This window comes from Loxodonta africana, chromosome 18 (genome assembly GCF_030014295.1).
Source record: "Loxodonta africana isolate mLoxAfr1 chromosome 18, mLoxAfr1.hap2, whole genome shotgun sequence".
Classification (NCBI taxonomy): domain Eukaryota; kingdom Metazoa; phylum Chordata; class Mammalia; order Proboscidea; family Elephantidae; genus Loxodonta; species Loxodonta africana.
Genome location: NC_087359.1, coordinates 33,774,554 through 33,797,898, shown reverse-complemented (window position 1 = coordinate 33,797,898; position 23,345 = coordinate 33,774,554). Strand labels below are relative to the sequence as shown.

General features: G+C 43.8%; 1 protein-coding gene and 1 long non-coding RNA gene across 2 annotated transcripts; both read right to left on the bottom strand.

Annotated features, from left to right (window-relative positions):
• Positions 1-84: 84 nt before the first annotated feature.
• RETREG3 (reticulophagy regulator family member 3) lies at positions 85-19,496 on the bottom strand. The gene is made up of 9 exons (XM_003414248.4): positions 19,168-19,496; positions 10,255-10,361; positions 8,464-8,494; positions 7,432-7,558; positions 6,713-6,797; positions 5,750-5,887; positions 4,617-4,699; positions 3,323-3,455; positions 85-2,902 (listed from the first exon to the last, which is right to left on the bottom strand). The coding sequence occupies exons 1-9, from the start codon at positions 19,410-19,412 to the stop codon at positions 2,445-2,447; spliced, it is 1,407 nt and encodes a 468-aa protein (XP_003414296.1). The 5' UTR covers positions 19,413-19,496; the 3' UTR covers positions 85-2,444.
• LOC135228085 (uncharacterized) lies at positions 15,519-19,161 on the bottom strand. The gene is made up of 2 exons (XR_010318344.1): positions 16,636-19,161; positions 15,519-16,506 (listed from the first exon to the last, which is right to left on the bottom strand). It is a non-coding gene; the product is annotated as an uncharacterized LOC135228085 (long non-coding RNA).
• Positions 19,497-23,345: the final 3,849 nt, after the last annotated feature.

Genomic DNA, 23,345 nt, shown 5'->3' with positions numbered 1-23,345 from the left:
GTCACAGGGCTGATTACTCACAGCGACGTGTCCAGTGCCGTTTTCGTCAGTTTCATTATTTGTAAAACAGAAACAATAAGGGGGTGGTTGTGAAAACTTTAATAGCGTCAGCGCCAGAGGAAGAGCGTTACACAGTCCGTGCCCGTTACGGAGCTTCACCCACAGGGGGTGCTCAACACACGCTGTGGTTCGATCGCCAAGGTTCGGTTCGCTTGGAGGGGGCTATTCCTAAGCCGCAAAGACTGTAGAGAAGCTTCCTGTGGGTCTGGTCAAGCTCACGACAGCACCTGCCAGGTGCTTTCCACTCCTGCCCACAGTGGCCAGTGGGACAGAGCCTGAAATAAGTATTTCTAGTTTCTGAGGTCAGCTGAAGGCCGAAGAGCAGCTGTCCCTGCAGCTTAATCCAGTGGAGGAGGAGCGCGGTGCTTTTTAAAGGCTTATGCTACCTAAAATCTCACTAGCGCCTAAAATGTACTTCTCACGTTTAGGAGACAGTATTATTAAGAATTAGAAATGAGGGAACTGCAGCCTAGGTTCCTCTCATGCTGCGCTCTCCGGGGGAAGCGAAGTGGCCTCATACTATGGTGACTGTTAAGTCTCACAGGAAAAACAGGGACGGGCACGTGCTTCTCTCTTCTGAGGCTGTCACCTCTTCAAATTAACGAGATCTCAGATTAATACAAGACTTCTCAAGGGTAGGACACCATTCAATACTAAGTCTCTTAAAGCCTGGTTCTCATACAAGATTTATTCCCCAGCACTCGCCCGCCCGCCCACCCGTCCCCAATTCACAGTGGAGGACTAAGGAGATTCAGAGCAGGATCCCCCAGGTATGAGAAACAGCTCCCACAGATTTTGTTCTCCTTGCTTTCCTCCCCTCCTCTTCACAATTCCCAAGGCCCGAAGCTACACACACTCATGCACACAAAATCCCATTCCTTTCTCACACCTCCCATTTTTTCCACATCAGAGCCCACCTGTAAGACATCTGGGCTCTGAGAGGTGCCCCAAGTATGTTTGAGAACCCTAAACCAGGGGGTGCCGTTACCCCTACCCTTCACACAAAGGCAAGCAACTGCGTAACAGGCACCTACTTCTCCGTTCTGTTAACTATTTTCATTTTCTGGCCTCTGTACCCTTCCAGCAACCAAGAGCAAACATGTTTGCACACCCCCACTTGCAGCACATGAAAATGGGCTCTGTCCAACATCCCTCACCCAGGTATGGGGGTGCTGGGGGAGTGGTCCCTGAGGATTGGCAAAGGGTTAATGCAGCAGGAAAGAGGAAAGAAGAGTTTGGCTTGAGCTCTGATTGGGAGCCAGAAGGCTGTGGGCTGGCACAGACTTAGAATTAGCTTTTCTGGGTTTTGTCTCACATGATTTTACTAGGAGCAGCAGGACAGACGCCCCTTGGAGGGGTCTCTGCTGATTATAGACACATTTTTGCCAACTGGGCTCATCCTTAAAGGAGGCCCTGCCAAGACAGGAAGCAGCTGAAAATAAAAGCAGTAGAGTTAAGAACAGCTGGTGCAAGAGAACTGGTGGCTCCTGGTATGAATGCCACTGGGCCATTTGTAAAGTGCTACTCTGTCGTCCTCCACGGAGTTATTACTTCTCCACAGGAGGAGCAGGGGAAGGAGCAGGAACAGAGAAATGGGTATGGTATTGCTTTGCTCATTGCTCAGGCTGATGGTCAGATGGAGCCAGGGGTTAACAGCACCAAAGACAAGCAGGCAGCTCCAGGGGCTTCGATGAGACCAGAAGGTGCAGAAGCACTCCTTGACCCTCCTGGCCTACTGACCCCCATGGCCCAAGGGGATGCAGAAGAGGCCCGTCCCCCCATCGTGTTCACATTTAAGTTTCACAAGCATTATTCTGGAGGACTGGAGGTCAGGCCTCCAGAAATGAGGATGGGCTGAAGAGGCGGGGGAGCGGCAGGCCTCCTGTGCAGAACCAAAGGACAAGCTTGCTTAGGAAAAAACCCAAACCAAATCATGATTTCACAGAAGAGAATGACAATGTAACTCTTCCAGCTGCTGCCTGACTTTGGAGGCTCTAGGAAGGTGATGAACGGAAGGAAGGAAGGAATGGGCTCTTCTCTCAGTGAGGGCCCCCAAGCACCCATACCTGGAAGGAAACAGTAGCACCCCTCAAAGGGGAACCAATACCCCTGACTACTTTGTTCCCCAGAAGTACCACCCTGTTGGAGAAAGGCCTCCCTTGGGGACCACACTCTCAGGTCAGTGACCGAGCTCACACAGTATCCAGCTGGTAGCAGGGGAGTATCCTCTCTAAGCAGGCCTCTGAGCATCAGCCAGGCCACTCAGCGTACAAATATAATTCAGGGGACGGGACCTGGGTTCTTCCCTTGCCCCTTCACCTAAAATGGGACGGGGTGAGGAAAAAAACCTAAACCACAGTGCCCCCCCAAAAGGAGTTTCTGCCTCAGTGGCTCCTGGAACTGGCAGGGTCCAGCTGATTCAGCTCCGACTGGTCAAGAAGTTCAAAGTCATCCCCCTCAGCATCTGTGTCCAGGTCTGAACTGGGGGCCCGGAGGAAGCCTCTTGTTGCTCTTCGGGGAGCAGGGCCTGAGGGGCCTGGCTGGGAGGCCCCTGACAGGGCCAGCTGGATCATGCCCTGGGACACCAGGCTGGCAAGGTTGCTGGTGAGGTTGGATCCTGCAGGCAGGGCCCCGAGCAGAAGCCCCGGCAGTGCAGCCTCATCGTGACTGGCAGGAGGGGCCTGGGGCTCCTCGGCCCCTGGTGGGGAACGGTACATCAAGCTGGGCATCCCAATGCTGGTGTCGTCTTCGTCATCAAGGCCAGGATGATCCACGTTAATGGAAGGGAAGTCTGGAAGGTCTCTGGCAAAGGATTCCTCTGGATCACTGTGACCATCTAGGTCTGGGAGAATATAGAAATGTCTGAGACAGGGCAGCTGTGCCCCAGCCGAACAAAGACTCAGCCCCACATAACCATGTTTTCCCCACTACAGATTTCTCTGGGTGAAGCAAACCCTGTAGGACTGGTCAGCTTTTCCCCTCCATTTACAGATGGCTGTGATCTTTACTGGCCAGAGAACTCCCCTCCCTTCCTCCACTATGCTACCTGTGAGGTGAGAACACCAGGCTATTAAGGACTGAGGGCTTCAAGGAAAACAGCAGTGCCACCCTGGCTGTAGTCGCTCCACTAAGGCTACTCCGCCACCTGATCCACAGCTCAGAAAACAGGACAAGCAGGGGCACCAGTATCCCGTTCACCAGCCTGGGGACGCAGAGAGGCAACAGCCAGATCCATTATCAACTCAGGTCCAAGGTCCCTCACCTTCAGAGCCTTCTGTTAGAGGTGTCTGGCCCCTGGAAAGATTGAATGTGCCGTTGTCTGTACAGGAGACCTCTGCATCCGAGTGCTCAGAGTCTGTGATGGCCAATTCCCTGGCAACAGTAGAATCATCCAGCTTAGGAAAAGAGAAGACCGACAAGCCTGAGGAGATGATGTCATTCGGAACCAGGTGCAGTCCCCAGGTACAGCTTTACTAATACAGCTGGTCCTAAAGGCTGCCCCCAGACCATCAGTGTAACCAGGTGGGCATGGGGACTTCAGTCAAAACCTTGACCCCTTTGGAAGACTGGTCCAAAGGCCTTATGGACCACAACTACCACAACCTCCACCAGACTGAGTCCAGCCCAACTAGATGGTGCCCAGCTACTGCCACCGACTTCTCTGACAGGGATCACAATACAGGGGCTCGGACAGAGCTGGAAAAAAGTGTAGAACAAAATTCTAACTCACAAGACCAGACTTACTGGTCTGACAGAGATTGGAGAAACCCCAAGAGTATGGTCCCCGAACACCCTTTTAACTCAGTATTGAAGTCACTCCTGAGGTTCACCCTTCAGCCAAAGATTAGACAGGCCTGTAAAACGATGAGACTAAATGGGCACACTAGCCCAGGGGCAAGGAAGAGAAGGCAGGAGAGGACAGGAGAGCTGGTAATGGGGAACCCACAGTTGAGGAGTGTTGAAATGTCATGGGGTTGGTAACCAATATCACAAAACAATATATGTATTAATTGTTGAATGAGAAACTAATTTGTTGTGAAAACCTTTATCTAAAGCACAATAAGAAAAAAAAAAAATCTTGACCCCTTTTAAGCTGCTCCCCTAAGGAAACACCCTTATTCATCCTTCCTGGAGCACAGGAAGGAAAGCAGTCTTGGGAATCAACTAGCCACTTTTTCAAGCAAATAAATGGTCCAGAGAATACTTTCCTCAGGTGGCCAGGAGGATCCACACACTGTCCAGACCTAAGGTTGACCTGGGTTTTTTACAAGATGATCATACCAGCTCCAAAGGTTCTACCATTATGTTGGGGTTAAAAGGAGGCATGGGAAAGAATCTGATGGTCACCGCGCTCAGATTAAGATCTAGGTACAAAGTTCCAATTTAACACTAGCTTCTCTCCCTGTTACTGCTCTTAGAGCCAAAGGGTGTCTGTCTAGAGGCTTGGAGAGCCTATCATGAGCTTGAAACCTGGTTCTACCAAAATATAAGTGCCAGATGGTTCACAGGGAGCTAAAGAAAGCTGGCCGGTAAAGCAGCTCCCCGACCCAAGATACCTGAGGACAGAAGGCAGCAAGTTCCTCCTCGCTGTCACTGTGGTTGTCCATGGCATGTTCCGGGTGTAGAGCTCTGCGGCGCACTATGTGGAAAGAGCAGAAGACAGTGACACCTTTCGGGGGGGGGGGGGGCTCCCTGTGAACATCAAAAAACTAGGACATAAAAGGAAGAACCACTCTCAATATGGCCTAAGCCTACATAACAACAATGCCTGAGGGTGGCTGGGATTGCTGAGCCTAAGTGCCAAAATGGGGTGATAACATAGGAGAGAAAGATCTCTCTTCTAACATCCCTCCCTCCACCAACCCCCACACATTTTGTTCTGGTCAAATGATCAACTACCAGGCTTGCCAACAACTCTCAGGATCTGCTAAAGGCAGCCCCAATGTCAATGTGTAAGTACACACTATCACAGGGAGGGCACAGGGAGATGCCCCACCTTGGTTAAATCAGGCTTTGGAGGGCTGATACTATTCAGCTGGCTGACCCAGGGGAAGCTGGGTCTTGGTGGCCACATGCAGATCTCTCTGAAGGCCAGGGCTTAATGAAACACCCAACCTGATAAGACCACAGAAGAGAGGAAAAAGTTCGCACCACTGCCCTTCATGTGCTGGATCGCTCTCAGCCAAGGACAATTCTGCTCTCTGAGCTAGCAGTTTCTAATCACCTTCGGAAAGCAGTTTTCAGTAGTGAGAAGAGGCCAGGCTTAGAAACTCTGCCATTTACTATGTAAGCCTCAATTTCCTCAACTGTAAAAAGCAGATAACACCACCCACTTCTCACGCTTTTGTAAACGTTAAATAAGACTATGTAGAGCAGCCAGTTCAGTGCTGGGCACATGGAAAGTGCTTCAGACATAGCAGCTGGCACTAGGGAGTCTTTACTATCTGCCTTTTATTTGACTTGGACAACTTTTCTCAGATTTGCTTCAAGTCAAAGAGTAGAATTCCAAACAGGAAAAATTGGTACACCTACATAGGTTTCCCTGGAATAGAGTATCACTTTCACCTACAACCCCCCCACTCCCACCCCACTTCTACTTTCGAGGACCTACCCACTATGTTAGACATACACCTTCTCCTTCTCTTCTCCAACTTACCCAAGTGGAAGTCAGCCTTCCCATGGCACTTACATTGTCTTTCTCTCTGCCTGGACATCATGTAGCCACGGACACTGAAGTCCAGCCGCTGCAGAGCTGGCTTTAGCCGCACATACACTCGATCCCATAGTCGGTGATACACAGCAAGAGGCCACATCATGACAGTGACAACTGAGAGGAGGTGGAAATAGTGGCAAAATGGAGAAGGGGTTGCATGAAGCAATCCTAACTGTCCCTTTGTTGTGTCTCCTTAGGACTTGGACACTTAGTTGTAAGCTCTCTGCTTAATTCTGCTTCCCCAGTCTTCCCTGCTATGCTGGGGGGTTTGTGAGGGCAGGGACTTCTGCAGCCACCCAGAGGCCCTAGTACGGGGCTCTGCGATGCAGAGGCAGGCAGGATAAGCTGCTGACAGGCCGAGAACAAACCCAGGCAGTATAGTCAGCTGCAAATGGGTGTCACTGACCCATTAATGAAGCCAAATGGTAAAAATGCCTCAGAAACTACACAAGGAATCATGTGAGGTCCTGATACATCGCTGCTACTCAGTTCTTCCAGCCCCAGCTTAGCAGTGCATATGCCAACAGGAAGTAACTAAACTTATAAAAATGTGCTTCGGGGGGGAAGAGAGTGCTCCAGAGGAAAACAGAACCTAGCAGAGGATCCCCTAAGAGTTACGTTCTGTTGTTATATAATACGCTGACTCTAAAAATTCCCTCCTCAGATAGGGACTGTCAGTCCTTTTTAGTTGCCAGTACAGCATATGCTAGTGGACCCTCATTACCAACTTGGTAAGAAAAGGACTTTGTACATGTGAAGCCTGGGCCAGGTAAGAAGAAAGATATTTCATGCCATTAAACAGGTCATACAAATATTATGAAAAGGTCATTTCCTGGAGAACCAAAATCTCAAAGCCCTCTCCCTAGCCCCAGAGCTAGCTGTGGCTGGAAAGGCCATGGGGAGGGTACAGGTCTTAGGCGGAGTATACGCCGTACTTACGCATTAAGTAGGACAACAGGAGCCCAGGGATGTAGCGGCCCAAGATGGCCAGTGAGGTCAGAATCCCACAGCTCAGCAAGCAGAACTGGGGGAGTCAGGAAATAGTATTAAGTTTCTGCCACACGAGACAGATCTGGGGTGGGGTTGGGGGATAGGTGGAGATCTGATGGAAATGATTCTTTATGATTTACAAGTCAAGTGTGGACATGTCAGAATGACAGATGTAGCCACTTCACATCCAATGTTGATTCTGTTTCAGGGGAAAGAAGAAGGTCCATTTCTATTCAAACTCCTTTTATGTGGCTAACCACATAAGGCTTCACCTTTCATGCCGGGAAATTGGTTTGAATAGGACTTAGCCAAAAATTCTCTCCAAAAGCAGGTGCTGGTTTTTGTTAAAGGCAAAGTAAAAATAAAAATAAACCAGCAACCTACCACATGTTCAATATGACACAATGCACACAAGCAGGCTTTTTTTTCCATCTTGGGGCAGGAAGATGGCCACATCGAGTGGCAAGCACACCAAACAATGAGTCATCAAGCCCTTGCCTTAGTCCTAGTGGCTGGTCAGAAGCCCCCTCCTACCACTTCCTTTTGTCTCTATAAAGACTGCAGCCTTTTCTTTCTAGAATGAGGATATGTAATAAAGGAGCTGTTTCAGTCTAGCATGAACTAAACTGAGAGGCTGGAGATGAAAGTGAAAAAGGGAAGAGTCTTACCTTGCCTGGGTTTTGCTTTTTGAAAAGCAAAAGATTCCTTATGAAAATGGTCCCACTAACCCAGACTTCAGCTACATGGTGGCAGAGCTCGGGCACGCTGAGCAACCGAGGGTGCACAAAGCCCCAGCTACGGGAGAGAGAAGGGGGAGCTGTGAAAGGAGGGTGCTGAGGGCCCCCCATCTTGCTGCGTAGGCAGCTAATGCTTCCGGGTTTAAATAGGGGACTGGGGCGTTCCAGGTCCTTTGGAGGTGAAGCATGACTTTCTTCTTGGCTCACCAGGTTGAAACTTGAATTTAGGGACTAGAAGGGCAAACTTGTTCTGACAACTCCACCCAATGAGCAAGCACCCTAATCCACATGTATAAACCTGCCACCAGCACTGAGGCCCTTTGTGCTTAGAAACATCTTCTTCCCTGTACTGGGACCATTGTAATTCACTGTGATTACAATCCAGGGATAAAAGTAAAGCACAGTCGGACACCACTGCTGCTGAGGGGGAGGAGGCAGCGGTGGGTGTGCCCCTCAGAGAGAAAATAAATAAAACAAAACCAAAATCAACCAGAGCAGAGAAAAATTTCTTGAATTAAATATACAGGGTGAATGAGCTGAGAAATGAATGCGGGAGCTGTTAAGACACAGAGGAGTCTTTCGCTTGCTAATGCCAGGAACCAATGTGTTTTCTGACCAGGAACTTTAAATAGCCGGAGGTCACAGAAAACACTAAATGACCTGGTATTAAAGCCAGGAAACAAATGAAGTTAGTTGCCTCTAAGTTTTCACACTGCCCTGGCATGTCAAGTTATGAGGCTTCTTCTTCAGAAACTTCTCTCGTAAAGATCAAAGGACAACAGCCATCTCAACATACAGATGCCTGAACTTTAGGATTTGTTGAAATGATTATGTGGAATAGGCGAGGCCTAAAGTTCACAGCTTACACTGTGTGTCCAGAACATGGGGTTAACAACGTAACCAACATATTACAACAAAAGAACCATTTAAGCAACAAAAAGGGATTTAATTAGTGTTCCATACCTCTCATTGTCTAACGCGTCGGGTCTTGGCACTACAATATTAAAACAAACACCAGCATTAGTTGGTAGGGAAAACTAAACATGAAAATGTTAGGCTGTTGGTCTGACGACTCAAGTTTTAATAGGTTTGGGGAAAAGAAAACAGTAGTAGCCAATACAGAGGAGACACCACATTATACTGCAAGAGTTAGGGAGCTGTACACAAGGGAATGATGGCTTATGCCTGCTCATTTCTCTAGGGAGGTATCTGAATGGACCACTCTCCTCCTTCTAATCATTTCAGCTGAAAGCCAAAGTGTACAAGAAGGAAAATGGTTCATCCCACCTCTTGAGTACATCTGGGCTGCTCATACATGTCAATGTGTACTGGGCTACCAAGGTAACTACCTGAACCCCAGGAATCTGCCTGCTCTTTTGAAGAGACCCGTTATCTACCCTGAATGATGTGAAGTCTTTTGACATTTACCAGCCACAAGACAGGCTGGCAGACTATATGATTCCTTGAAATCCCTGTGCAAAAAAGGATAGGAATCCATTTAAAAGCTGTAAACTCTGGTTTCAATATCCTACCAACACTTCAAAATTAACATGTATAAAACCTACATCAATTTTCCTCTTTCATCTCTACCCGAATCAACTCCCCTGTCTGACTTTGCCTATACTTGCTAATTGTAATGCCATTCTCCCACTATCCTAGCCTGGAAATCTGAAAGTCAGCTTTTATTCGTTATTCTTCTAACCCCATATCCAACTATTCATCAGTCTTGTTATATCTTCCTTTCTCACAGCTTTTCAAACCAGCTATCATTTATTTTCAGGAAATTTCTCTATTTCTCACATATACACTGCCATAGTCTCCTGACAGGACTTCCTCCTTCCCCTTTTTGCTCCTCCATGTGGTCCCACAAAATGATGCAATGTTAATCCTTAAATTATCATCTCAGCATCTGGCTCTAATTTTTAAAAAATCTTCAGTGACCACCCATTACCTATAATATAAAGTCTGTACTTCTTAACCTAACTTTAAAGCCTTATAAAAATCTAATTCCAACATATTTTCAGTTTTATTTCCTAGCACTCCCTTTAATGAACTCTTCACTTGAGTCAAAATGATCAGTTCTCTGCTCACAGATGAGGCTCTGCAGCTTCTGGTTCCTTAGCCTAATCAAGCTACAGGCCCCTCTAGGAAAACTCACACTTTTCTCTCCACCTGCAATGCTTGTGGTAGAGCCCCAGATACATGACAAATATACTGATCACATACTGCACTGTGACATCTCTGGTATTGTTCTGTGACTGTCATTCGACTTTTCATATGTTTAGGTATTATCACCCAGAAACAATGTATTATCTTTGAGAAAAAGAACCATATCTTAGAGTACTTTATATAAGTCATAACATTTAGCTTAATGCTTTGCACACAGGCAATTTTTAAAAATTCTTAAGAGGTAAACTGATACTGTCTCAGTAGATGTAATACTTTATAAAAGTATATATAATTCAACGAAGAGAATTATAAAAATCAAACAAGTTTGAGGTCCTTATGCCTAGATCAATTCAGAGGTAAGAATAATGGAGCTGGTACATGCAGATTTCTTGAGCTGAGTAATAATGGGAAGTGTGGAATCCAGCTCTAAGAAACTGCAAGGCCTTCAAGTGTCTACAAAAGCAAATAATTGAGACATCAAAAGATGTTCCCCACCTCCACACATCCCCTCGAAAGCCCCCAAAACTCAAAGTAAAAATTACAAACAAGGCCATTTCAGATCATTCTAAATGCTACCAAGCTCACCTGTTATTTCAGGCCAGATTTTGTTCTTCCATTGATCTATACACACAATAATCATCAAGCTGAATGCAAGCAAAAACACAAGACGAAGAGATGTCAGTGCAAAGAACCTACAGAGAACGGAAAGAGAAGAAAAATTATTATGTAATTAAGCTAATTTCAAAAAAGACCATACATGTACTACAGGCCCTGTGTAAGACAGACTGGAGTTCTAGTTTTTTGGTTCTGACACTAGTTATATCACCTTGGGGAAATGCCTTAACCTTTCCAGACCTCAGCTATTTTACCTGTGGGGCAGAGAGAAGAATCTGCTTTTGTAAAGGCAGAGGACTAAACTAAGTAACCTCTTAAACTCTTCCAACTTTAAAGCCTGTGATTCTATGATTTTGGAGAAACTCATCCTTGATAAGTTGTTATGATGAAAGCAAACATCCTTCTACAAAATTAGACCTTAGTGTATGGCAACAAACTGACACAGCTACATTAGAGCGCGTTCAGCTCAACTAGAGATCCTTTTAGAACTGCTCAAAAGAGGGTAAGGATGATGGAGGGTTGATTATAAATGATAACTCTGGAATGACCGCTTCTCAACTCAACACTTAATCTGATGATTTGATGTAATCACTGAACAACAACACTAAGTATAATCCCTACTACATTAAAAGAATATTTAGTATCTGTGTGTATATATGAATACATATACACGCACAGGGTTTAGCAGAGGGACTCTGAATTCATGTTAATTGTACAAATTTTTAAAATAACATTTTGTAAACAAGACAAAGGATGAGGGATGGGGGGAAACAAGAACTCAGAAATGCAGTCACCAGTGACATCCATATTCCAATTTTTCCACGCCACCACTTAAGGAAACTGTAATTATATATGAGATTAAAGAATGAAAGCAGCATAACAGAAGTAAACCTCTGGAGCTCCCCCAGGCCATTAATCTTCTCTCTAAAGCCAGTTCTTCGTCCATACAAACAAGCAAATTTAACAAGGCCGAGGATAACGGCTCTGGAGTATCTTGCTCCCTGGAGCTGCTGCTTCCATCCATGTCCCAGCTGCAGCAAGAGGTGCAACTGCGGTTTTCCCCAGAGTACCTGAAAGGGCTCTCTAGGGAGGTGATCCAGACGGTCTGCAATCTCCCCTTCCCAAAGCATGATTACTAGCACAAATATAAACCTGAGGGAGGAAAAGCGTATTAGGATCTCCGAAGAAAGGGTGGTCTTCCAAAAATAGCGGCAATAAAAAAACTGTTCCTCCAAGACCTGGACTAAAACTCTCAGTGCTCAAAAACTATGCCTCAGCTCAATTCAACAAATATTTACTGAACAGCTATTATATGCAGAGGCCTTGTGGTAGGTGGCCCAGTTTCAGAAAAGCATAAGACAAGAACCTTACTCTCAAGTGTATTTATTTATGTGTGTGTGTATTTACAATATGAGAAGGTGATAATAACAAAGAAAAGGACACCTGAACTGGGATTTGAAAGATAATGGTAAGAACACAGGACAAAAGGGTGAGGAGAAGAAGGAGAGGACATTCAGACAGGAAGAAAAGGAAGTTACCTTGATATATTTAATGAACTACCTGCAGTTCGATAGAACTGAAACATAAAGAACAGAAGCAGGGAGTGCAGATGGGGAGAGCAGCAGGAGTCAGATCAGGAAGGGCTTTTTAGGAGACTCAGTATTGGGATTTCATCTTACAGATGAAGCTGAGCCAGTAAAGTTTTAAGAAGGATGTATTTTCTAAGTCACGAAGGCTAAAACTGAGCATTTTCTGGAGCAAGATTATCCTGGCACATAAATCAATTTTAGGCTCAGATATAAGTGAGTACTGTTTAGTATCCTTTTCTTGAACAAGCTGTTACAGGAGCGTCAAAGGAAGAAGTTTTTCTGTATATGGTACAAAATAGCATTTCTTGGGAAAACAGCTTCTTCCAAATAGATAAAAACTTAATTAATGGCAAGATCACCTCAAAGCACTAGAGTTGACACCTCCAAGGTAACTAAGCAATTAATACTAATGTTCCCTCAGGAATTTATCAAATATAAAAGAAGATAGATAAATGTGTCCTCCTCTTTTCCTTCCAGCTCTCAATACTAAATTCCTAAATAAAAAAGGGATTTCAATTGGTGTGTTCTGGATACACAAAAGTCACACCATACTTGTCATTTTATGGAAGTAATCTGGAAGCCCACCTGTAAAAAAACAAAACAAAACTCTGCTGCAACTATGTGCAAGGATAAGACATAATTGAAGATAAAGTACTTTAGAGATTAGTATAAGTAAAGAATAGAAGAAAAATAAGGGAGGATTCCTCTATATTAGTTTACTCCTGCAATATCTACTCATCCAAGCCAAGAAACACACAAGCAGATGTAACAATGTAGAAGTCTGATAAGACAACGTGCAAAACCTTTTTCAGCAACCATAATCAGCAAGAGAATTTTCCAACTGAGCAAAAACAACTACAAGCACAGTCAACTCTGCTTATGTACACGTGAATTATTAAATTTGGGCACTGTCAGAGCCCAGTACTCCTCCTACCCATAGTAAGCTCAGGATCTACTTTTTTCTCTTAATAATCTTTTTTTTTTCCTTATGATTTCTAAAGGTAAGCATGTTTATTAGAGAAAGTTTAGAAAATGTGAATAGCAATTAAAGATGAAAATTGAAATGACATCAGTATACAACTATCTATGAAATGAAGTTCCTAAGTGGTGCAAAGGGTTCAGCGCTCAGATGCAAGGTTGGCAGTTCAAATCCACCCAGAGGCACCTTGAAAGAAAAGCCTGGCAATCTACTTCCAAAAGGTCAGAGCCACTGAAAACCATACGTGCGATTTTACTCTGAAACAAATGGGGTCACCATGAATAAGAATTGACTCCACAACAACGGTTCTTTTTCTTTTTTTAATTTATGAAATAGTCTTGCAAAAAAAAAAATTCTTTTTAACCTGACTCTGACCAAGCCTCTAGACCCAACTACCAATTTACAGGAAACAGAGTATAGGGGAACATGTTAAACCACGGGATGCAATCAGCAAAATCCAGTCTGTGGGAAACTTCACAGGACAAACTGGTTTCTTCAACAAATAAATTGCGAGGGGGGAAAAGATGGAAAGGGAACCTGCAGAGCAAAACAGATGTTTAAAAAGCAGAGCCATCAGTTGCAAAATGTGGACTTCAGTTGGATCCTGACCCAAATAAACTAAAAACATAGTATTTGAGAAAATTGGAAATTTGAACACTGACTGGGATCATTAATTTTTTACATGTGAAAATGGCAGTGATGTATTTTTACAAAGCATTTTTCAGAAATAATATATTGAAATATTTACAGATTAAATGATTGTACATCCAGAATTTGCCATAAAATAATAAAGGAGGAGGTGGAAAAAGAGTTGGGGTTTAGAAGAAACAAAATTCGGCATGAGTTGAAATTTTTTAAAGCCAGATACATGATGGCACATATTTCTCTGTCTACTTATGTGCACGTTTTAAACTTCTATAATAAGTTTTAAAAATGACCCATCATCCATACACATAAACCAAAAAATGAACGGGGTATTTTTTTTTTTAATTCACATCCTGTAATAGGCACCATGGAAGTATATGGTTTAGAAACCTCCTTCTTCACTTAATACATAGACCAGAAAAACATCAAAAAATTTTAAAATGATTGCACCATACATATATACAATTAATATTTTAAACCTTTCCCTAATTGGACTTTTAAGATGTTTGCAATTCTTCATGTACTAAAAAAAAAAAAATTTAATAAAGCAAAGCTTAAATACACATCACTGAGCATACATCTCTGTCCTTTCCTATGATTACCTGCTGTAAATGGAATTACAGGGCCAAAGAGTTATTGACTTTATTTTTTAAGCTTTGTTCGGATATAATGCACACAGCATAAAACCAACCCTTTAAAAATATCTAAATCAGTCATCTTCAGTATATTTACAGACTTGTGCAACCATCACCACTACTTAATTTTAAAACATTTTCACCACTTCAAAAAGAGATCCATACTTATTAGTAATCACTCCACATTCCCTTCAACCCCTGGGTAGGTATTAACTATTTAAGTATCTTAATGTATGTTGCCAAACTGCTCTCCAGAAAGGCTGCCCAATTTATGATCCTATCAGCAGTAGAGAAAAATTCAATTTTCCCATCTCTCCCAGAACTACATATTATTGTTTTTAAAATTTAATAAGCAGAAATTTGTAACTCACTGCCATTTACATTTGATTTTTGTTTATTACTAGTGAGAGTGAAATTTTATATATCCACTGATTGATTATTTTGTATATTTTCATTTTGTAAACTGTCCGTCCCCTTTGTCAGGGGCTAAAATGCAATTAACTTATCAGTGTAAATAAGATTTCCCTTGCAATATCAATCTAGTATCCAGAAAGATCATAAAAAATTTCAGGACCAACTATAACCATTTTAAAGTTAACTGTATCATCAATCCTATTTGTACATGTAAATTAGAGTTTGCCATAATCATGAACAAAGTAATGACCACATGTCTATTTTTAATCAAAGAAGATACTATGTCTGATTCCTTTGTTATTACAGAGTAAGTTTGTCTCTGTGACGCTTCAGAACAAGAATTCTATCCTATAGGGACAGAAAGCCCATTATTGTACAGAACTGTCTGGTAAACGAGGCAAACCTAAAAACCCACTGCCATCGAGTCAATTCTGACTTATGGTGATCCTACAGGGCAGAGGAGAACCACCCCATTGGGTTTCCAAGGCTGTAATCTTTATGAAAGTAGACTGCCACAGCTTCCCCCCAGTGAGCGGCTGGTGAGTTCGAACCGCCAATCTTTTGGTTAGCAGCCAAGCACTTTAACCACTGTGCCATCGGAGCTTCTTGTTAATGAGCCAGCCACTGGTAAATTAGAAGGATAAAATTAACCCAATCTGCATCACGTTGCCATAGTTGTTGCTTGTACAAAACCAGAAACAAAACCAGCTAGTTGCTAATGACCTACCGTGAGAAATTAAGAAAGCACCCAATCTTACAATTAGGACTGCTAAAAACTGAAGGCGAAAGAGGCAAATTCATACTTGGGAGTTTTCCTGGCTACCAAAAGCAACAAAAAGAAACCTCCAAAGACTATTATCAGAAATATTTTCTCAATAGATTTAATCTGAAATTTGATATGTAGAGTTTTTAAAAAAAAAAAAAAAAGAACAAATGCCTCTACTTACATGGGCCCTCCTCATTACCTATTGCTTTTTTTTTTTTTTTTTTTTTACTTAAATTCTAACCTTTGAATCAGAACTGCTGTGTATGCTTAATCACTTTTCCAGTTTTTATTTATTTTTTGGTGAGGGAGATAAACACCTTTTTTTTTTTTCATTAGTGAAAACACAGATCTGATAATAGCTTCTAGAATTTTAACATGGTTAACTCAGACTAAACCCATTGCCATTGAGTCGATTCTGACACATAGCAACCCTACAGGACAGAGCAGAACTGCCCCATAGGGGTTCCAAGCAGCAGCTGATGGATTCAAACTGCTGACCTTTTGGATAGCAGCAGTAGCTCTTAACCACTGTGCCACCAGAGCTTCTCACTCAGACTAACCAAAGAAACCAAACCCACTGTCGCTGAGTCGACAACTCTTAGTGACCCTATAGGACAGAGCAGAACTGCCCCATAGGGTTTCCAACCAGGGGCTGATGGATTCAAACTGCTGACCTTTTGGTTAGCAGCTGTAGCACTTAACCACTACACCACCAGGGTTTCCTGACTCAGACTACTGACTATAAAAGCAGGCCCAACAGAGATCTCAACAGAGAAATCAGCTTGTGGATTGCTCTGAATCAATATTCCCAATTCAGAGGTCACCTAGAATCATAGAATGTTAAAAACTGGAAAGGATCTCAGCAGGGTATACACTTGATAGAATGGGGTGGGCTTGGAGCTCACACCCATTTCCAGGGTTCCTTCACCCTCCCCTTGTCTCCCACATTATGAGACAAACCAAAAAGTTAATGGAACCAGTTATTTTCTAATCCTGTCAGAATACACTCTTGTTGACTCAGATATTCTCCCAAATCACTCATTTACAGATGAGGCTGAGGCTAATGAAAATACAAGCTATTGGAAGGGAAGACCTGACATCTCTGTTGTTATCCTTGACATAGTAACAGTTCAGTAATCAGAAGCAATCTAAGCTGGAAGATCTCTGCTTTGGTCATCATGCCTTCTCTGGAATCTGAAAAAAAAGTGAAAGCCTTGAAATATTATAGTGGCAAGGTATCTACATCTATCTCCATTTTTTATTATTTCCTTTTTTTAAGATGTTAAGAAGGCACATTCACAAGTATAGAACATTGAAAGTTACCTGAATTCTGAAGATTTTTTTTGGTACTCCTATCTAGTGCTCTGGAGCCCTGGTGGTGCAGTGGTTGAAAGCTCAGCTCCGAATCAAAAGGTCGGCAGTTCAAATCCACCAGCTGCTCCTTGGAAACCCTATGGGGCAGTTCTACTCTGTCCTATAGGGTTGCTATGAATCAAAACCGACTCGACAGCAACGGGTTTGATTTTTTGGTTTCATATAGTCTTCTAACCTCAAAATGTATAAAATACCCCAGTTAATGTTGTACATTATTCAAAACAAAAAATGAAAGAAAAACAAAATATTTCAGATTTGATTTCTGACTTGATTCTCCTCTCCTTCCCAAGCATTTAAGTCTGAGCATTTAACTCTTCAGCATTCCTAAGTGAAAGGTCAACATTCGTATTCATTCAATATGACACTACTGGAATGTGAACTCTAACTTTCATTTTAAACCTCAAACTACCTTCCAAGGAATTTCTTTTCCCAAAACAAACAATTCTGTGAACTCCAATGCCAGACTACCCTAACCTCTGCAGCCTTACCACTCTCTCAGCCATTCTGTACCCTCCTCAGTTATGAGTTCTCTCCATAAATGGCTTCCTTCCTATGGCATACCCAACGGTTCTTCTCAGTCTCAAGAGTTACACCCTCATTTTGCTCTCTCTCTCTCCACCTACTTAGAGTGTGATCAGAACGTAACAAGAGGGTGTTCTGGATACACAGCAGGCAAGCTACCAGGAAATACCAGAGATAAAGACCAATCACAACAATGTTTTAAAAGACCCAGAGTACAAAAAGGGGTCCTGAGTGAGATTCTAAACATAGTATAGTAGTAAACTTAAGTAAACACTGTCAGGTGCCAGCAAATTAAAGGTAGCTGTAACTTTTAAAGATGCTTCCCAGTCAGAGCAGCTCCTTACAGACCTCAACTCCACATTCTGCTTCAGAAACCTCTCTCAGGCAACAGGCATTTGTGAAGCAACAACACTCATGCTACCAATTTATTTGTATTAACAAATCCTTGGTTTTAAATTCATTTAAACCCTGATAAAGTCTTTATACATTAACTAGCCACACTTTCATGCAACTTGTTTAATGAGGACCAACTTGTTTTCTTCCTAGGAGTACCAAATTCACTGTGGGAAACTAAGTTTTGACTAGATGGGCTGGGGTTAGGGGTTGTGATGGGACGTGGCAGGAAAGGACGAGAAGGTCATTTTGGAAAATGCTCCTGAATGAGGTGCTACAGTGAAAGGTTTTTGACAGAGAGCAACGGGAGGGAACGAGACACCTGGGAGTCAAGGAAGAAGCACTACCAGAAAATAAGGGAAGAATGCAGTAGGCAAAGTTTATCGTCAAATTTGCTAAAAACCCTGAAAATGGCAAACACCAGAGATTTCTGTGACACCCTTAACCTGGGACGCCTTCAAATTGGGAGAGGATTAACTTCATAGTGGAACATTTTGTCTTTCTGTCAATGAACTTAGAATTATTTCTTCTGCTCCAGATCACTGAAAATCTTTTCAGGCAAAGGGTAACAACTGTTTTGGTTTTAAAAGCAAGACTTTTAAGAGAAAAGCTAATTTTAGCCAAAAACCAAAACCTAAAAACACATACTTCATTGCGTCTCAGGATTATCCAAGATAGCGAGGTAGAGGCTCTCCTACAATCAGTTCCCTTTGAGTTTGATCAATAATACTTCCTCACTTATGAACAAATTCGAACTATGCTTGGCAGATCCAATGAAGACCTAAGTCCACTTCCAGGTGATCACAAGCAAGTGAGAGGAACAGCAGTTCCATTTCACACATACACATTGTCCAAGCATATTTATAGTGCCACTTGTCCAGCTCAGGAAAACGCACAATTAGCCATCCTTAATTTCCTTGCCTATAAACCGTAGCTAAGGATGTCTAATTCCTCGGAACAGGGAGGAACTGCAATCTTAAATGGCTTTGAAACGGGTGAAAGCTCACAATCACTATTTCACAACTATTCTGTAAAAAGCTTATACTTTCCTTTCAAGTTACAGCTTTGGAGGCTCTGACTGACACTCAGACTTCACAGACTTTCTTGACTGGGCGAGATAATACCCAACACGCTAATTCAGATCGCCCGAGTTTGCTTTATTATCCCACCAACGGGTATTTTTTCAAGACCTCATTCCTCACGTCTTTACCAACCCCTCTGGAGACACTCTTCAAAACCACTTGAGCAGAGATGAGAAGGGAGCCCAGGGTGTTACAGGGGCACAGGTTTCCCTCACTGAAGAGGCGCCCTCGTGCACTGCCAGCGGCTCAAGATGGTACCAGAACCTCCTGCCAGATGTGCGAAAGAGAGGAGGCAGCTGGTAGGTCCAGGGGAGAATTGGGGTGCCGAAGCCCGGCGGCGGGTTACGGTGGAAGGAGGTGATGCAAAATCAGGCAGATACAGAAAAAAGCCAGTGCAGCTAAAAAAAAAAAGCGAGAGAGAGAGCCCGAGAAAAACCTGATGAATTCGTGACTCGGAGGGTTTCCGAGCGTCCAGTTCTCTCACCAGAAAGCCGCGTTCAGCCCCAGGCACCACAGGGCGCTCCTAGCTGGCCGCTCCCACACCAAGGCTGCCTGCACCCGGTTCAGCAGAGGCTCGTAAGGCCCCAACACCTCCACCAGGGCCCGCTGCGCCGCCTCAACCAGCTGCTCCCGCTCCCGCTCCCAGGAGCCTGACACAGCACGGCGGCCCCTAAAAGTCGGCCCGGAAGATGGGCCAGGGGCCGCGGCCACCCCCTCAGGCTCAGCCATCCCCTGCCGGCAGCCACAACATCCGGGGCCACGGCCGTAGAGTCACAATAACACCAACTACGCAGATGCAAGATTCGGCGGGGGAGGCCGCTTCCTTCCACAGCGCGCCTGCGCACGGGCTCAGCTACGCGTCTACTAGAGTAAAGAAAGGAAGAACGCTGAATTACGCCCAGGGGCCCAGCGTTCTGCGCCCAGCCCGAGCCGCGCATGCGTTGTTAGGTGTCCAGCGGTCGGCTCTGACTCCTAGCGACCCGTGTACAACAGAACGACGTATGGCCCGGTCCTGCGCCATCACTGTCGTTCCTATGTTTAAGCCCATTGTTGCGGCCGCTATGTCAATCCATCTCCTTTGAAGGTCTTCCCCTTTTTGGCTGACCCTCTACCAAGTAGGATGTGCTTCCTTCTCCAGGAACTGGTCCCTCCTGATAACGTGCCCAAAGTAGTAAGACGACGTCTGCCATACCCCCTTCTAAGGAGCATTCTGGATATACTTCTTTCAAGACAAATTTGTTTTCGCAGTCCATGGTATATTCAATATTCTTCCCCAATACATAATTCACAGGCATCAATTCTCCCTCAATCTTCTTTAGTCATTGTCCAGCTTCTGCATGCATATGAGGTGATTGAAAATACCATGACTTAGGTCAGGTCCACCTTAGTCCTCAAGGGGACATCTTTGCTTTTTTAACACTTTAAAGAGGTCTTTTGCAGCAGATTTGCCCGATGCAATACATCATTTGATTTCTTGACTGCTGCTTCCTTGGGTGTTGATTGTGGATCCAAGTAAAATGAAATTCTTGACAACTTCAACATTTTCTCCATTTACCATGATGCTGTTTATTTGGTCCACTTGTGAGGATTTTTGTAATCCATACCGAAGGCTGTAGTCACTGTGTGTGTCAACTTGGCTAGGCCATGATTCCCAGTATTGTGTGGTTGTTCTCCATTTTGTGACCTGATGTAGTTATCCTCCATTTTATGTGTTGTAAATCCTAATCTTTATATGTTAATGAGGCAGGATTAGTTTGGGGTATATCTTTAATCACACCCTTACTCAAGTCACTCTCTTACTCAAGTCAAACCCTTACTCTGATATAGGGGAAGCTTCCTTGGAGGTGTGACCTGCATCCAGTATATACACAGATGCTCTGGCAAGGCTCTTCCTTGCTTTGGACCCTACATCCGGCTCATCATCATCTGACCTATGTTTCTTGGGACTCGAGCCTGTCATCTGACCTGCCGATTTTAGGATTCGTCAGTTTCCACAGCCCAGTGAGCCAATAGCCCACTGTCTGACCTGCTGGTTATCCGTTCCTCAGCCCCTGCAACCATGTGAGTCAGGAGTAGCCTCCAGCCCAACACCTGACCCATGGATTTGGGACTTGCCAGCCTCCACAACTGCATGAGCCATTTCCTCCAGATAAATCTCTATGTATGTATATATATATATAAGCTTCCCTGGTTTTGCTTTTCTAGAGAACAGAGCCTAACACAATCAGTAAGTGCTTCAAGTTTCCTTAACTTTCAGCAAGTAAGGTTGTGTCACCTGTATAACACAGGTGTTAATGAGTCTTCCTCTAATCCTGATGCCTCGTTCTTCTTTGTATAGTCCAGCATCTCAAATTATTTGCTCAGGATACAGATTGAATAAGTATGGAAAGGGTACAACCCTGACCCACATCTCTCCTGATTTGAAACCATGCAGTAACCCCTTGTTCTGTTCCAGTGACTGCCTCTCGGTCTAAGTACAGGTTCCTCATGGGCACAATTAAGTGTTCTGGAATTCCCACACAGTTACGTGTTCTGGAATTCCCATTCTTCACAATGGTCATCCATAATTTTTTATGATTCACACAGTTGAATGCCTTTGCATAGTCAATAAAACACAGGTAAACATCTTTCTGGTATTCTCTGCTTTCAACCAAGATCCATCTGATATCAGGAATTATATCCCTCATTCCACATCATCTTCTGAATCGGCTTGAATTTCTGGCAATTACCTATTGATGTACCGCTGCAAGTCTTTTTGAACTGTTTTCAGCAAAATTTTACTTATGTGTGATATTAATGATATTGTTTGATAATTTCTGCATTCTATTGGATCACCTTTCTTTGGAATGGGCACAAATATGGATCGCTTCCAGTCAGTTGGCCAGGTAGCTGTCTTCCAAATTCCTTGGCATAGACAAGTGAGAGCTTCCAGTGTTTCATCCGTTTGTTGAAACATCTCAATTGGTGTTCCATCAATTCCTGGAGCCTTGTTTTTCACCAATGCCTCCAGTGAAGCTAGGACTTCTTCCTTCAGTTCCATCAGTTCTTGATCATATGCTACCTCTTGAAATGGTTGCACGTTGACCAATTCTTTTTGGTACAGTGACTTTGTGTATTCCCTCCATCGTCTCTGGGTGCTTCCTGCGTCATTCAGTTTTTTGCCCACAGAATCCTTCGATATTGCAACTCAAGGCTTGAATTTTTTCTTCAGTTCTTTCAGCTTGAGAAATGCTGAGCATGTTCTTCCTTTTTGTTTTTTAGCTCCAGGTCTTTGCACATGTCGTTATAATACTTTACTTTGTCTTCTCAAGCTGTCCTTTGAAATCATCTGTTCAGCTCTTTTACTTCATCATTTTTCCATTTGCTTTAGCTACTCTATGTTCAAGAGCAAGTTTCAGAGTCTCTCCTGACATCCATATCCATTTTGGTCTTTTCTTTCTTTCCTGTCTTTTTAATGACCTTTTGCTTTCTTCATGTATGATGCTCCAGATGTCTTTCTACAACTCATCTGGTCTTTGATCAAATCTATTCTTGAGATGGTCTCTAAATTCAGGTGGGATATACTCAAGGTTTTACTTTGGCTTTCGTGGATTTGTTTTAATTTTCTTCAGCTTCGTCTTGAACTTACACATAAGCAGTTGGTGGTCTGCTCCACAGTTGGCCCCTGGCCTTGTTCTGACTGATGCTATTGAGCTTCCCCATCATCTCTTTCCACAGATGTTGTCTATTTGATTTCTGTGTATTCCATCCAGTGAGGTCCCTGTATATAGTGGCCCTTTACATCGCTGAAAAAAAGGTATTTTCAATGAGTAGGTCATTGGTCTTGCAAAATTCTATCATTCGATCTCCAGCATCGTTTCTATCACCAAGAACGTATTTCCCACCACTCCTCTGTCAGTTTGTGGACTGTGGTAGCTTGTGTGTTGCTGTGCTGCTGGAAGCTATGCCAACTGTATTTCAAATACCAGCAGGATCTCGCATGGTGGACAGGTGTCAGCAGAGCTTCCAGACTAAGACAGACTAGGAAGAAAAACCTAGGTATCTACTTCTGAAGAAACTAGCCAGTGAAAGCCTTAAGAAGAGCAGCAGAACGTTGTCTGGTATAGTGCCTGAAGATGAGCCCCTCAGGTTGGAAGGCGCACTAAGTAAGACTGGGGAAGAGCTGCCTTGTCAAAGTAGAATTGACCTTAATGCCCTGCCTGGAGTAAAGCTTTCAGGACCTTCATTTGCTGATGTGGCACAACTCAAAACGAGAAGAAACAGCTGCAAACAGACATGGAATGTAGGAAGTCTGAATTTAGGCAAATTGGAAGTTGTCAAAAATGAAATGGAACGTTTGAAGATGGATATTCTAGGCATCCTAGGCATTAAAAAAAAAGGCATTAGTGAGCTGAAATTGGTACTTGGAATCAATCATATGGCCTACTATGCAGAGTGACAAATTCAAGAGTAACGGTCTGCATTAAAACCAAACCCACTGCAGTCGCTTCCGACTCAGAGCAATCTGCACTACTGAAGACGAAAGAATAATAAAGCACCATCTTCACGTCTCAGTTCTCATGGGAAGAGTTCATGGGGGGGCGGGGCAATTTGGGCGCATGCGTCGTGCGGCGACCGGGCTGGCGAGCGGCTTTGTTGCCGACCGCGGCGCCATATACAACG

Bases quoted from the DNA above. Each gene is read 5' to 3' on its own strand.
- RETREG3 (XM_003414248.4), bottom strand. From the start codon at position 19,412: ATGGCTGAGCCTGAGGGGGTGGCCGCGGCCCCTGGCCCATCTTCCGGG. The intron at 6,798-7,431 runs GTAAGACTCTTC...TGACTCCCCCAG, and splicing joins AAAAGCAAAACCCAGGCAAG to TTCTGCTTGCTGAGCTGTGG. The intron at 4,700-5,749 runs GTAAGTGCCATG...CTTTCCACATAG, and splicing joins CAGGCAGAGAGAAAGACAAT to TGCGCCGCAGAGCTCTACAC.